The 15,423-nt window shown below is 38.0% G+C and overlaps 1 protein-coding gene across 1 annotated transcript in view; it reads left to right on the top strand.

Moving 5' to 3' along the window:
- Window positions 1-11,512, top strand: part of Cbr-pqn-80 — a gene marked incomplete at both ends in the record, with an annotated part of 18,261 nt that extends 6,749 nt beyond the window's left edge. The window contains 13 exons of the mRNA XM_045243488.1: window positions 878-923; window positions 1,130-1,448; window positions 2,086-2,519; window positions 3,062-3,103; window positions 4,299-4,415; window positions 5,627-6,108; window positions 8,193-8,282; window positions 8,379-8,508; window positions 9,181-9,640; window positions 9,897-10,063; window positions 10,624-10,778; window positions 10,828-10,899; window positions 11,461-11,512. Of these exons, the coding sequence (XP_045096962.1) occupies window positions 878-923; window positions 1,130-1,448; window positions 2,086-2,519; window positions 3,062-3,103; window positions 4,299-4,415; window positions 5,627-6,108; window positions 8,193-8,282; window positions 8,379-8,508; window positions 9,181-9,640; window positions 9,897-10,063; window positions 10,624-10,778; window positions 10,828-10,899; window positions 11,461-11,512 (2,566 nt within the window). The remainder of the gene's footprint in view (window positions 1-877; window positions 924-1,129; window positions 1,449-2,085; window positions 2,520-3,061; window positions 3,104-4,298; window positions 4,416-5,626; window positions 6,109-8,192; window positions 8,283-8,378; window positions 8,509-9,180; window positions 9,641-9,896; window positions 10,064-10,623; window positions 10,779-10,827; window positions 10,900-11,460) is intronic.
- Window positions 11,513-15,423: the final 3,911 nt, after the last annotated feature.

Consider the following 15,423-nt stretch of genomic DNA (forward strand, 5'->3'; position numbering starts at 1 on the left):
TTGTCCACAATTTTGTGTTAAAATTCATATATTCTTGCTCCACTCATTGAGAGCTTCAAAATGAGCCCGAACACGGACTAATCTAGCTTAACTTTGAATGTTGACCTACCAAACCGCAACGCAACCGCAACGCGTAGGTCAAAACTCAAAGTTGAGCTAGACTAGTCTTGTTTGGGCTCATTTTAAAACTCATGGCAAGTTGAGTAAAACTAAATGTGGTTGATTTCAAATTTTTGAAAAATGAGCGAAGTATGAGCTATTCAAATTTTCCAAAAAATTCTGAAATTGCTCATAACTCTCTTATTGTCCACAATTTTGTGTTAAAACTCATATATTCTTGCTCCACTCATTGAGAGCTTCAAAATGAGCCCGAACACGACTAATCTAGCTTAACTTTGAATGTTGACCTACCAAACCGCAACGCAACCGCAACGCGTAGGTCAAAACTCAAAGTTGAGCTAGACTAGTCTTGTTTGGGCTCATTTTAAAACTCATGGCAAGTTGAGTAAAACTAAATGTGGTTGATTTCAAATTTTTGAAAAATGAGCGAAGTATGAGCTATTCAAATTTTCCAAAAAATTCTGAAATTGCTCATAACTCTCTTATTGTCCACAATTTTGTGTTAAAACTCATATATTCTTGCTCCACTCATTGAGAGCTTCAAAATGAGCCCGAACACGACTAATCTAGCACAATTTTGAATGTTGACCTACCAAACCGCAACGCAACCGCAACGCGTAAGTCAAAACTCAAAGTTGAGCTAGACTAGTCGTGTTTGGGCTCATTTTGAAGCGTACAACCTAAGAAATTTAAACTTTTCGGTTTTACAAGTTTCCCGGGATTACTGTAGCTGCTACAGTACTCATTAAATTTTCAGCCGCCTCGCCGACGACGCCGTCTACACATTTCAATTCTCGGAGCCAGTACTGTAAGTGATATTTTGCTTCATTTGAAAAATCGGAAAGCTCAAGAATGCAGAATAAATGGTCAGAATAGCCGGTAAACTGTCAAAAAAGGCCCGTTGCAGGTACAAAAATGGTCTATTTTGGCTTAAAATTTGCGATTTTGAGCTTAAAATGCCAGATTTTTAGTCCTAAAATCGCTAATTTCTCTATTTTTGTCTCTTCAGCGCCGCCATCCACCCGTATCTCGAAGATCTAGTGGATTATGCCCTGGCAAATGGCAAGCTGGACGTCGCAGTGACGGGAATAGACACTCTCCATCATGTCATAGAGGAGAAAATCACCAAGATTCAATTCTACATCGAAATCTGTCGACGTCTTCAGAAATTATCGTTTTTGGCCGTCGAGGAGCCGATGAAATCGAGATTAAGGCAGGCGAACGAGGCGATTGTCAAGCATCAAGTGGTCCAGAATCAGAAATATCAAATAAATGGCCGAACGGAATGGAGGAACCGTCTCTAAGGGGATTGAACCGCGAGCTTCATGGTTAGCCGGTTTTCAGGTCTTTTTTCGGCCGAAAAAGTAGCTGAAAACGGCTAAAAACACCTTAATTCATGTCCGGAACTTGTTGAAAGTGAGAAAGTGATATATTTCGATTCAGCTCGTTGAGAGCTTCAAAATGAGTATAAACACGACTAGTCTAGCTTGATTTTGACTTTTTGACCTACGCGTTGNGGNCGCGTCGCGGGTGATTAGGTCNNNACTCNAAATTGAGATAAACTAGTCGTGTTGGGGCTCGTTTTGAAGCTCTCAACAAGCTGAGTTGAGATATATCACTTTCAAAACGTTGCGATTCTAAATTTTAACAAATTTCTGGGCGTTTCAAAAATTTCAATTTTGGGAAACCTCCAATTTTCAATGATTCCATGAAACCAAAGTGTTTGAAACTGTAATTTTCGTGTTTCTTTCGTTGTGTGCTTCAAAATGAGCCTAAACACGACTAGATTCGCTCAGTTTTGAGTTTTGACCTACCGAACCGCGACGCGACCGCAACGCGTAGGTCAAAACTCTAAATCAAGCTAGACTAGTCGTGTTTGGGCTCATTTCGAAGCCCTCGATGTCTAAAGTTCAAATTTCTCCATTTCATGTGTTTCCCGGGATTACTGTAGCTCAATTCTTTCAGATTTCACCCGTTCGGTGCTGAAACGTGGTGTCGGTCGACCATCGTTGGGTCTGAAAACACCTTCTTCATCCCCAGTCAAATATACACTTTCCAAAACTTCTGGATTTCCATCGCTGAAAAAGACGACGACGTCTTCTGGAATCGTTGTCAAGCCTTCTGGAGCGCCGACGTCATCTGGAGCGCCTTCTAAACCACTAGGAGCTATCGTCACGCCTTCAAAGCCTTCAGGAGCCACAACGCCCTCTGGAAATGGATCCTCTGGAGCGGCCGCCGTAAAGTCATCTGGAATCTTCTCGAAGCCTCCAGGAGTCGCGACAACGACGTGTTCTGGAGTCACTGCGACGTCTTCTAAACCCACCACGTCTTCTGAATCGAAAAATTCAGAAGACGTCGCCTCAAAGCAACGTCTCCAAGCGATGAATCAACTGGTTCAGGTAATGAAATTCGAAGATGACGATGACATTATAGTGGAGGAGATAACGACGTCATCTGAAGCCAGAAGAATGACTGGACGTCCGCCATTTTGAATTCTATCATTTTTTCTCTTTTTTTTGAATTTTGAATTTCCCGCCCCTTTTGGAGATTTTTCGAGAGTTTTTGAGCTGAAAATTGGTCTGAAATGACTAAAAAACGGCCTAAAATGGTCCAAAATGGACTAAAAATGATCTGAAAATCGTCGAAAATTGATTCAAAAAATTCTGAAGTTCCCAATTTTTTAAGCTCCGCCCCTTTTTTTTGGCTTTTTTCGGCTTTAAAATGGTCCAAAATTGCCCAAAAATCGTCTAAAATGACCTAAACTTAGGCTGAAAATCGTCGAAAGAGCTAAAAAAATGGCCCGAAAATGGCTTAAAATCGTCAAAAATAGATTCTAGAGAATGCTGAAAATTTAGGCTCCGCCCCCAAATTTCCAATTTTTTCAAAAAAAAAAAATTTCAAAAAATCACCAAAAAACCCGAAATTGTCTCAATTCTTCCAGGTATACCTGGGGAAATACGTGCTGGCGACTGGCAATTCGACAGTGAGTAGTAGTTAATTACCCAATTAAGACTAATTAGCCTGACTAATTAGCCTCTAATTAATGCATCCCCTGGAAATCTACAGTAATCCTCTTTTGGGCACTGAAAATGAGCAATTTTGAGCTTTAAAACTTGGTTTTTTTTTCAGCAGATTGCTTATTTTTAACAAAAACTGGGTTACTGTAGATTTTTGGAATTTTTTCGTTGTCGTGGCTGTTTGGTGATGAATGGTTTTTTTCATGCACTTTTTTCCCTTATTTAATGCTTTTTGGTGGTTTTTTGGTGATGGTTTTTTTTGGCTGAAATTTGGCTTAAAATTTCAGATTTTTCCCCGAAAAAATTTCAGAAAAAATGAGCCGAAATAGGCTGAAACTAGTGGATTTTGAGCTGAAAAATGGCGATTTTCATACAAATTTTTGACAAAAATTTTTGCTGAAATTTTGCTGAAAATGGCTGAAAATTTCCAGATTTTTCGCCAAAAAATTCTGAAAATTCTGAAAAAAGTGAGCTAAAATAGGCTGAAAATGATGGATTTTGAGCTGAAAAATGGCGATTTTCATACAAATTTTTGACAAAAATTTTTGCTGAAATTTTGCTGAAAATGGCTGAAAATTTCCAGATTTTTCGCCAAAAAATTCTGAAAATTCTGAAAAAAGTGAGCTAAAATAGGCTGAAAATGATGGATTTTGAGCTGAAAAATGGCGATTTTAAGACAAATTTTCGGAAAAAAATTTTACTGAAAATGGCTGAAAATTGTCCAGATTTTTCTAGAAAAAATGAGCTAAAATAGGCTGAAAATGGGCCTGAAAATGATGGATTTTGAGCTGAAAAAATGAAGATTTTCAGACAATTTTTTGAAGATTTTCAGCTTTTTTAAAGCCTTGAAAATCGATTTTTGACTTAAAAATCTCAAAAAAAATTTCCAATTTTTTTCAAATTACTACGGTATTTTTTCACTTTTTTTCCCTCTTTTTTTACCTCGAACAATCTCAATTTCATGACCCTTTTATTCGTATTCCTTGTGAAGCTCCGCCCCTTTTTAGGCCCCGCCCACTTTTTTTCTGTCAAATTATCATCAAAAATGGCCCTTAACCCGCTATAAATGTGTTGTATTTTATTAGTTTGTTGCTTGCTTGCTCATTTCACTACAGTAACCCAACAACTACAGTAATCCCCTCCAAAACTACAAATGTTCAGACTGCTGAAATTTGCGATTCGTCGAAATATCCGATATCAGAGGAAATGCTAACGCTCCTAGTGATTGCTGTTTACTCGTGTGGCGTTCCAATGGCGAGTCAAATGACAATGTTTAAAGTGAGTAGTACTGTAGGCGGCTACAGTAATCCTGGGACCCGGGTGAAACTCAAAAATTTAGACTTCTGAGATTGAGAGCTTCAAAATGAGCCCAAACACGACTAGTCTAGCTCAATTTTAAGTTTTGACCTACGCGTTGTGGTCGCGTCGCGGTTCGGTAGGTCAAAATTCAAATTGCAGGTAGACTAGTCGTGTTTGGGCTCGTTTTGAAGCTCTTGAGGAGCTAAATCGAAATATATAACTTTCAACACATTGCGATTAATGTGTCCCGTGTTTCTGGAAGGTTCTACATATATCCTGAAATTTTGGAAAATTCCCAATTTGCACCGAATCTATTAAGACCAGTTATCTATAATTGAGATTTTTAAGTTTCCCATGTTGTGCGCTTAAAAATGAGGCCAAACACGGCTAGTCTAGCTCAACTTTGAGTTTTGACCTACGCATTGCGGTCGCGTCGCGGTTTGGTAGATCAAAATTGAAAATTAAGCTAGACTAGTCGTGTTTGGGCTCATTTTGAAGCTCTCAATAAGGTGAATCGGAATATACTATTTTCAACATGTTGCGATTCGTGTGAAACAGTTTTCGGGAGATTCAATATTGTGGAATTTTTGAAATTTTCCAATTCTTCTAGTTTGCAACAAATTAGTCGGAACAAGACAATTTTCATAGCAATTTTCGAGTGTGCCATGTTGTGTGCTTCAAAATGAGCACGAACACGACTAGCCTAGCTTAACTTTGAGTTTTGACTTACGCGTTGCGGTCGCGTCGCGGTTTGGTAGGTCAACATTGAAAATAAAGCTAGATTAGTCGTGTTTGGGCTCATGTGAAAGCACTCAATAAGCTGAGTTTAAATATGCACGTTTTGGATCGTTGCGATTAACGCAAACCAATTACCGGACGATTCTGGATTATGAATTTTGAAAATTTCCAGTTTTTGATGAATCTATCAAAGCAAAGTGCTTAAGACAGTTATTTTTGTTCTCTTCGTGATGTGAGCATCAAAATAAGCCCAAACACGACTAGTCTGGCTCAACTTTGAGTTTTGACCTACATGTTGCGGTCGCGTCGCGGTTTGGTAGGTCAAAACTCAAAATTGAGCGAATCTAGTCGTGTTTCGGCTCATTTTGAAGCACAGAAAAAGCTAAATTCAAATTTAATACTGTCAAAATAAGAAATCTTCTAGATTGAGAGAAAATTTGATAATTTTCCAGAACATTCTCTCGAACGTGGGACAAACTCGAATGGCGGCGGCAATTGCGTCGCAGCGAATACAACAAGCTCAAAAGATGACGGAAGAGAACTATGTGAAACTTTTCGAGTATTTTTCGAAGTTGGAAAAATCGGCAGAAGAGAAAAAGAAGGCTGAGCAATTGGCGAGGCTGGAGAAGATTCAGGAGGAAAATAGGAAGAAACAAGAAGAAAAATTAAGAAAAGAACACGAAAAACAAGCGGAAAAAGAGAAAATCGAAGCGAGAAAACGGGAAGAAAAGGAGCGGAAAGAGCGAGAAAAACGAGAAGAAAAAGGAGAAAAGAGCGGGAAATTCGAGAAATTTCTGAGAGAAAAAGAAGGGAAGAAGAGGATCGGATTCAGGCGAAACGGTTATTGGCACAACAGGAAGAGGATCGACGCAGGAAGAGAGAAGCAGAGGAACAAGTGCAAAAAGAGATTGAAAGAAGAGCCAAAATGGAAAAGGTGGAGAATCAAACTCCTTGAAATGCGAAAATTTGAATCTCTTGCGTCGAGAGCTTCAAAATGAGCCCAAACACGACTATTCTAGCTCAAGTTCATGTTTCGACCTACCAGCCGCAACGCAACCGCAACGCGTAGGTCAAAACTCATAGTTGAGCTAGACTAGTCGTGTTGGGGCTCATTTTGAAACTCATGGCGAGTTGAGTAAAACTATATGTGGTTGATTTCAAACTTTTGAAAAATGAGCGAAGTATGAGCTATTCAAGTTTTCCAAAAAATTCTGAAATTGCTCATAACTCTCTTATTGTCCACAATTTTGTGTTAAAATTCATATATTCTTGCTCCACTCATTGAGAGCTTCAAAATGAGCCCGAACACGACTAATCTAGCTTAACTTTGAATGTTGACCTACCAAACCGCAACGCAACCGCAACGCGTAGGTCAAAACTCAAAGTTGAGCTAGACTAGTCTTGTTTGGGCTCATTTTAAAACTCATGGCAAGTTGAGTAAAACTAAATGTGGTTGATTTCAAATTTTTGAAAAATGAGCGAAGTATGAGCTATTCAAATTTTCCAAAAAATTCTGAAATTGCTCATAACTCTCTTATTGTCCACAATTTTGTGTTAAAACTCATATATTCTTGCTCCACTCATTGAGAGCTTCAAAATGAGCCCGAACACGACTAATCTAGCTTAACTTTGAATGTTGACCTACCAAACCGCAACGCAACCGCAACGCGTAGGTCAAAACTCAAAGTTGAGCTAGACTAGTCTTGTTTGGGCTCATTTTAAAACTCATGGCAAGTTGAGTAAAACTAAATGTGGTTGATTTCAAATTTTTGAAAAATGAGCGAAGTATGAGCTATTCAAATTTTCCAAAAAATTCTGAAATTGCTCATAACTCTCTTATTGTCCACAATTTTGTGTTAAAACTCATATATTCTTGCTCCACTCATTGAGAGCTTCAAAATGAGCCCGAACACGACTAATCTAGCTTAACTTTGAATGTTGACCTACCAAACCGCAACGCAACCGCAACGCGTAAGTCAAAACTCAAAGTTGAGCTAGACTAGTCGTGTTTGGGCTTATTTTGAAGCTCAACACCTATTAAATTCAAAAATCGAGACTTCATAAGAATTTATTAACCAATTTTCATATATTGTTTGGAAATACTCAGGAAAAAAAAATTTTCAAAAAATTCCAAATTCATTTATTTTGAATATGTTTTGCCTTACTTGTCCAAAACATTTTTTCTGATCTATTGACGTCCTAATCTTCAAAAATTTGAATTTTGACCTACCAAACCGCGACGCAGCCGCAACGCGTTGGTCAAAACTCAAAATTGAGCTAGACTAGTCGAGACTAGGTTCATTTCGAAGTTCAGCATCTCCAGAATTCAAAAGTCAAGGTTTTCGCAAGCTTTGAAAACCCGATCCCATATTTTTTTTTTGAAAAAATTCAAGAAAAATTTTTTCGAAATTGTTAAAATCAAAAATTTTGAGAATTTGTGATTTAAACTTGCTCAGAATATTATTTCTGAGCTTGTGAGGTTATGCGCTTCGTAATGAGCCCAAACACGACTATTCTAGCTCAACTTTGAGTTTTGACCTACGCGTTGCGGTTGCGTCGCGGTTTGGTAGGTCAAAAATCGAAATTGAGCTAGACTAGTCGTGTTTGGACTCATTTTGAAGCTTATAACTTGAGAACTTCAAAATTATAAGTTTCAAAACGCCTTGAGCATTCCGAACCCAAATTTTCGCCAATAGATGTTTCCCCACAATTTTTTGAAACCTTCCTAGCATGAGTATTTTTGCCCTAATCGAGTTGAATATATATTTTTAGAATCAGTACACTTTGCGCTTTAAAATGAGCCTAAACACGACTACTCTAGCTGCAATTTGAATTTGGCCGCTACGCAACCGCGACGCATAGGTCAAAACTCAAAGTTGAGCTAGACTAGTCGTGTTTAAGCTCATTTTAAAGCTAAAAAGCTCCCAAATCTGAAAATCTAAACCTCATATCTTCGAAATTCAAAATTTAACTGATTGTTGTGCCTTCTTTGTCCCGTGATTTTTCCCCAAAATTCAGGAGGCGGCCGACGCTCTTCAAGGACTCGAAGAGGATCTTCTCATGGACGACGTCGATTTTTTGTCAGAGCAACAGAGCAAAGTTGATGAGGTGTGGCATGCGAGCATGATTAGTTATTATTGATTTATTGATTTTTATGTGATTTCTTTCAAATTCTCAGAAAAATTTTTTTTTTTTACAGGAGAGAAAAATGGCTGAAGCCAAGAGAGCCGAAGAGCGAGAGAATCAGATAAGGATGATGAGAGCGCAGCAGGCGCAGAGACGCAGAGAAGATACACCACCGCCACCACAAATGACTACAGTACCTCAGAATACGGTAGGTGAAGTTTCCTGAAACATGGAATTTCGAATTCAGCTCATTGAGAGCTTCAACATGAGCCCAAACACGACTAGTCTGCTCAACTTTGAGTTTTGACCTACGCGTTGCGGTTGCGTCGCGGTTTGGTAGGTTAAAATTCAAAATTGAGCTAGACTAGCCGTGTTTGGGCTCATTTTGGAGATTAGGACGTCAATAGATCAGAAAAAATGTTTTTATCTAGTGAAGGCAAAAAATATTCCAAATAAATGAATTTGGAAATTTTTGAAAATTTAAAAAAAAAATTTTTTTTTGAGTATTTTCAACCAATATACGAACATTGGTTATTTAAGTCTTATGAAGTTTTGATTTTTGAATTTAAGAGGCATTGAGCTTCAAAATGAGCCCAAACACGACTAGTCTAGCTTAATTTCAAATTTTGACCCATGCGTTGCGGTCGCGTCGCGGTTGGTAGGTCAAAACTTAAAATTACGCTAGACTAGTCGTGTTTAAACTCATTTTAAAGCTAATAACATCAAAAACTCGAAAAGTTTCATAGAGATGAGAATTCTAGAATTTCCAGGAACCTCAAGTCACCCCAGGTCCAAGTTTTTCAGTTGCACCTAAACAAGAGGCGATGGAGCAGGTAGAGAATAATTTTTTTAATTTTGAAAAAGCTAAGAATGTTTTCAGCCAATGGACATTCTAAACGCCGCTCAGGAAGCAGCTGGACTGGAATCCTACAGCACTGTAAAACAGGAAATTCCAGAAAAACCAGAAAAACCAATGAGCGCTTTTGAGAAATTAGCCTCACTTCGTGTGCGGACCCAATCTGCGGATATGAAGAGAGGAAGCGAGATTCAGAATCCAATTCAAAATCCAATCCAAAATTCCCTATTTTTGCCATCAAATCCCCCTACTCCACAGTTCTTCCCTACCGTAACCCAACCACTGCAACATATGGACCCTCCTCCGGCCCCAAATTTCGGTCAGAATCCCAATTTTCAACGTCAGAATTCCTCTCAGAGTCATCACATTCCCGCACAGACCCCTCAATTTCTTCCCCAACAACCCCAAGTCTTTCAACAACGCGGACCCATGTTTCCAGAAAATGGAAATGGCCAAAATATGAACATGCAGCAATCTAAGCAAGGTGAGGCTTCGAATACTGAATTTGGCTAGTTTTCAGCTTTAAAACAAGCCCAAACACGACTAGTCTAGCACAATTTTGAGTTTTGACTTACCAGCCGCGACGCGACCGCAACGCGTAGCTCAAAAATCAAATTCGAGCTAGACTAGGCGTGTTTGGACTCATTATGAAGCTCATAACCTCCAAAAGCTAAATTTGGACCTCTCACCTCCAGAAAAACACCTCAAATTCATTTATTCTGGAAAATTTCAATTTTCAGGATCCACTATGAACCAATCTCCACAAACCCTACAACATCAACAGTACCCAACCAATTCTTATCAATCTCCAATTCCAAACTCGATGAGCAATTCCTCTCTAATGCACACACCACTCAGCAATAACTCGATGGTTTCTCAAAGTCCCCATCAATTTTCATCTCATCCGGTAAGACGAAATTTCTGGAATTTACAAAATTTATAAAGCTTGAAAATTAAAAATTTGAATTTAAAAAGTTAACCGCTTCAAAATGAGCCCAAACACGACTAGTCTAGCTCAAAGTTCATTTTTGACCTACGCGTTGCGGTCGCGTCGCGGATTGGTAGATCAAAACTCGAATCTGAGCTAAACTAGTCGAGTTTGGGCTCATTTTGAAGCTCTCAATGAGCTGAATCGAGATAAACTACTCTCAACCTGTTATAATGCTTTTAATCTTGTTAACGGAAGATTTAAAGTTTTGAAAACTTCGAAAAAAAAATTTAATGATCAATTTCCAGCTGCTCTATAATAAATCCGGCGATTGAAATTATTATTTTCAAGTTTCCTTTGTTGTGTGATTCAAAATGAGCCCAAACACGACTAGCCTAGCTCAATTATGAGTTTTGACCTTCGCGTTGCGGTCGCGTCGCGGTTAGTGGGTCAAAATCCAAAATGAAGCTAGGCTAGCCGTGTTTGGGCTTATTTTGAAGCCCTCGTTGAGCTAAAAACGATGAAAACAATGATTCCAGTCCCCCATGTCCCAACAATACCAAACGCCACCGTCAGTTGGAATGATTAATCATGGAATGGTCCAAAGTCCAATGCCAAACCAATCACCGCTTCAACATTTCAACTATCCAACGTTCTCACCACAACGAGTACAACAACCACCACAAATGCAACAGTAAGATTTTAAAAATTCGGCGAAAAAAAACGATATTTCAATTTTTCAGAATGCATCGCCAGCAAAATTTAAGCCAACAAAATTTGATGATGATGCAGCAGCAGCAACAAAATTCAAACCAGTTAGTTGAATTTGAAACGAAAAGGGCTTCAAAATGAACCTAAACACGACTAGTCTAGCTCAGCTTTGAGTTTTGACCTACCAGCCGCGACGCGACCGCAACGTGTAGAGCAAAATTCAAAATTGAGCTAGACTAGTCGTGTTTGGGCTCATTATGAAGCTCTCAATAAGCTGAGTTCGATTATATAATTTTCGATACACTGCGAGAAAGATTGGTTAATTTTTTTAAATTTTTTTGAAGATTTAATTTTTCAGAGAATTTTCAAATTTTCTTTTTTTGGCAAAAAATACGATGTCAGGAGGCTCCAAAATGTAGCTTTACCCAATTTTTGCGGTTCACGCTTTGAAATGAGCCCAAACGCGACTAGTCTAGCTCAATTTCGGGTTTTGACCTACCAACCGCGACGCGACCGCGCAGCGTAGGTCAAAACTCAAAATTGAGCTAGACTAGTCATGTTTGGGCTCATTTTGAAGCTCTTAAGCTGCTGAATCCAAATATGTCGCTGAAAACGTCTCAATCTTAAAATCCAAGCTGCAAAAATTCAAAAATCCAAAAGTTCAGAATGATGCATCAAATGAACCATCATAACAACTACCCACCACAACAACAATAAATCTTATACCCGATGTCTTCCAGGAGAAGTAAAAGAGTGCTAAATTGTTTTTAAAAAAATGTACCGTTGAACGGATATCTACAGTAATCCCACCATATTTTAACGCTGTGCAATATACCCTTGTATGTTCAGAAAAATGCTAAAAAATTGCCCGAAATTCCTTGAAATTGATTATTATGTGTTGTATTTGCCTCATTATTTATCAGTTTTTTAATGTGTAATAAAATATTTTTTTTTTAAGTTATGATCTACAGTAACCAAAAAATTGAGAATAAATAGTTTATTGAAAAATACTTTTAATTTAAGATTAAAACTCGCCGGAGTTATATATATATATTTTTTTTTAATGAAATGGGTTATGAGTGTCCGTGTCCAAGGATGATTTCTCCGTTTTTGTGCCTTTGGACCTCCCAAAGTTTAATTCTTCTACTTCTTCCTGAAAATTTAGACATTTTAACAGTTTTATATTTGTTATTAGCTCACTGAGAGCTTCAAAATGAGCACAAACACGTCTATATTCGGGTCATTTTCATTTTTGAGCCACGCGTCGCGGTCGCGTAGCGGTTGGTAGGTCAACACTTAAACTTGAGCTAGACTAGTCGTGTTTAGGCTCATTTTGAAGCTTTCCACGAACAAAGTTGAATTATTTTACTTTCATTTCATTTCAAAGCTACGATCAAAATTTATTGATTTCCGGGATATTCACTTTTTAGACTTTTAAAAAATTCACTTTTAGACAAAATTACAATGTCAAGAAGTCTCAAAATGTGATATTCGTAATTTTTGCGTTGTGTGCTTTAAAATGAGCCCAAACACGACTAGTCTAGCTCAACTTTGAATTTTGACCTACCAACCGCGACGCGACCGCGACGCGTGGCTCAAAACTCAAAATTAAGCTAGAATAGTCGTGCTTGGGCTCATTTCAAAGCTCTCAATAAGCTGAGTTTGATAATGTGATTTTCGATTCACTGCGAGAAAGATTGGTTAATTTCCGGAAGATTTAATTTTTCGGAGAATTTTCAAATTTTCCTTTTTGGCAAAATTGCGGTGTCAGGAGCAAAATTACGATGTCGAAGTCACACATTTTGCAATTAAAATCTTGAAAGCAAAAACTATAAGTTTTAAATACTTACTTCCTTATTAGGTCAGGTGCTCTGGTATGATTTCCGAAAGTTTTTTTTTCAACTAGCTAACCTTCAAAACTCATAAAGCGTTATTTTTAGGCGCACGTCTCTCGGCAGGTGGCGTGTGGATCATGGCGTCGTCCGGAATGCGGTACCTAAAAGATAGGCTTGTATTCCATCTTCTTTTCATTTCCATACTGCTTTAGTTCCTCTTCTTCTTCCTCTTTCTGAAATTTTACAACGTTTTACATTTTGAGACTTTCATATTCCTCTTAGGCCCGCTGAGAGCTTTAAAATGAGCCCAAACACGACTAGAATTTCTCAACTTTGAATTTTGACCCATGCGTTGCGGTCGCGTCGCGGTTGGTAGGGCAAAATTCAAAATTGAGGTAGACTAGTCGTGTTTAGGCTCATTTTGAAGCTTTCCACGAACAAAGTTGAATTATTTTACTTTCATTTCATTTCAAAGCTACGATCAAAATTTATTGATTTCCGGGATATTCACTTTTTAGACTTTTAAAAAATTCACTTTTAGACAAAATTACAATGTCAAAAAGTCTCAAAATGTGATATTCGTAATTTTTGCGTTGTGTGCTTTAAAATGAGCCCAAACACGACTAGTCTAGCTCAACTTTGAATTTTGACCTACCAACCGCGACGCGACCGCAGCGCAAGGGCCAAAACTCAAAATTAAGCTAGAATAGTCGTGTTTGGGCTTATTTTAAAGCTCTCAATTAGCTGAGTTCGATTATGTGATTTTCGATTCACTGCGAGAAAGATTGGTTAATTTCCGGAAGATTTAATTGAGCTTATTTCAAAGCTAAAAATTTGGATGAACCGAAATTAAGGGAATTCGAGGACAAAAGCCGAAAAAAATCTCATATTGAAGCCGTTTTTTTTCTCGGAAAATTGGTATTTAACAATTAAAGAATTTTCAACAAAAAAAGAAGATCCATAATAATATAATTCTCACCTTTGTGAAAAATCCGTGTGGAAATCCAATTTTAACGAAGTCAGGTTGCATAAATTTCTCCTTACAAAGTCACATCCATCTGCATCCAGCTGAAAATTTTCACATTTAGACATTTTAAAACCTCTATACTTCGATTGAGCTCTTTAAGAGCTTCAAAATGAGCCCAAACACGGCTAGCTTTGGTTGACTCTGAAGTTTGAGCCATGCGTTGCGGTCGCGTCGCGGTTGGTAGGTCAAATTTTGAAATTAAGCTAGACTAGTCGTGTTTGGGCTCATTTTGAAGCTCTCAACGTCCAGAATCTTGAAATTCAACTTCGAATTCGGAAATTTCAACTAAAAAATTCTCCTGATCAATCTCAGAAACTAAAAAATCCCTAATTTTCTGAAAACAGTCACAATCTCTAAGAAATAAAACCATTATTTGAAGCTTTCTCTCGCCGAGTGCTTCAAAATGAGCCCACACACGACTATCTTCATCTCATGTTCATTTTTAGCCATGCGTCGCGGTTGCGTAGCGGCTGGTAGGTCGAAACTCAAGATTAAGCTAGACTAGTCGTGTTTGGGCTCATTTCAAAGCTCTAGATGCCCAAAACCTTAATAATTTTATTGCAAAGCTCAAAAACAGAAGTTAAGAACATTTCAAGTACTTACTTGTTTTCAAAATTTGGTTCTCATTTTGAAATTTTTTCGTTCTATTCAACTAGCATGGACCCTTGTGAATTACCATCTAAAATTAAAAAAAAATGAAAAAACGAATCGCTTTCTATGTCTTCAAATCTTTAAATTCATTCCCGGTGAAATCGATCCACTCCTGCGTCGCGGTCGCGTCGCGGTTGGTAGGTCAAAATTCGAAATTAAGCTAGACTAGTCGTTTTTGGGCTTATTTTAAAGCTCACTACTAGCTGAGTACGAATACTTTTGTTTTGAATTGATCCAGACATAGTTGACTGGAATATTGAGGTTTGAAGTTTTCCTTCAAACTCAAAAGCGTGCTGTTTCTTTCTTTACACTAGCCAAAACACTCTGAAACTATAATTTTAAGATTTTAGAGCTTTCGAGCTTCAAAATGAGCCCAAACATGACTAGCATAGAGCGACTTTGAAATTTGGCCCATGCGTTGCGGTCGCGTCGCGGCTGGTAGGTCAAAATTCAAAACTAAGTTAGGATAGTCGTGAAGCACTTAACGTCGTAAATCCTAAATTTATAATTTCGAAACTTGAAAATTCAAAATTTGAAAGTTCTGACCAAAAGAATGTCCAGAATACTTACATTTTTAGATGTTTTTATCAAATATTTTTGATTTCAAAACCCAAAATTTGAACTGCAAAATGTTGGAAATCGAGTTTTGGACGATTCTGTGAAAAAAATTATTTTCTCAAAATCTGAAATTTCCTAATTTCCTACCGTATTCCAGAAAAATCCAAAAATCCAAATAATAAGAATAAATGATAGAATTTCAGGAAAATAGGGGGGAGAAGACTTCTAAACACACGAAGTCACTTCAGGATGAATAAATGAATGATGTGAAGCTCCAAAATCCACCTATTTATACAAAGTGGGCGGGGCCTAGTAGGCCACGCCCCCTTTTGGGGGTACCTGATACGGCGATGATGGACCTCAATATGATTTTTATTCACCTGAGTTCCTAAAATTGCTTATTTTTCCTCAAATAGGTCATTTATGCTGAGCAATTCCACCAATTTTCGTGCACGTGTCAAAAAGGGGCGGAGCTTAGCAAATCCGCTTAATATGGGACCTTCCTAGGGCGAAATTGAGTCTGTTTGGACCCGTAAACAATAGTTATTGCTCATATT

This window comes from Caenorhabditis briggsae (genome assembly GCF_000004555.2).
Source record: "Caenorhabditis briggsae complete genome, chrIII, whole genome shotgun sequence".
Classification (NCBI taxonomy): Eukaryota; Metazoa; Nematoda; class Chromadorea; order Rhabditida; family Rhabditidae; genus Caenorhabditis; species Caenorhabditis briggsae.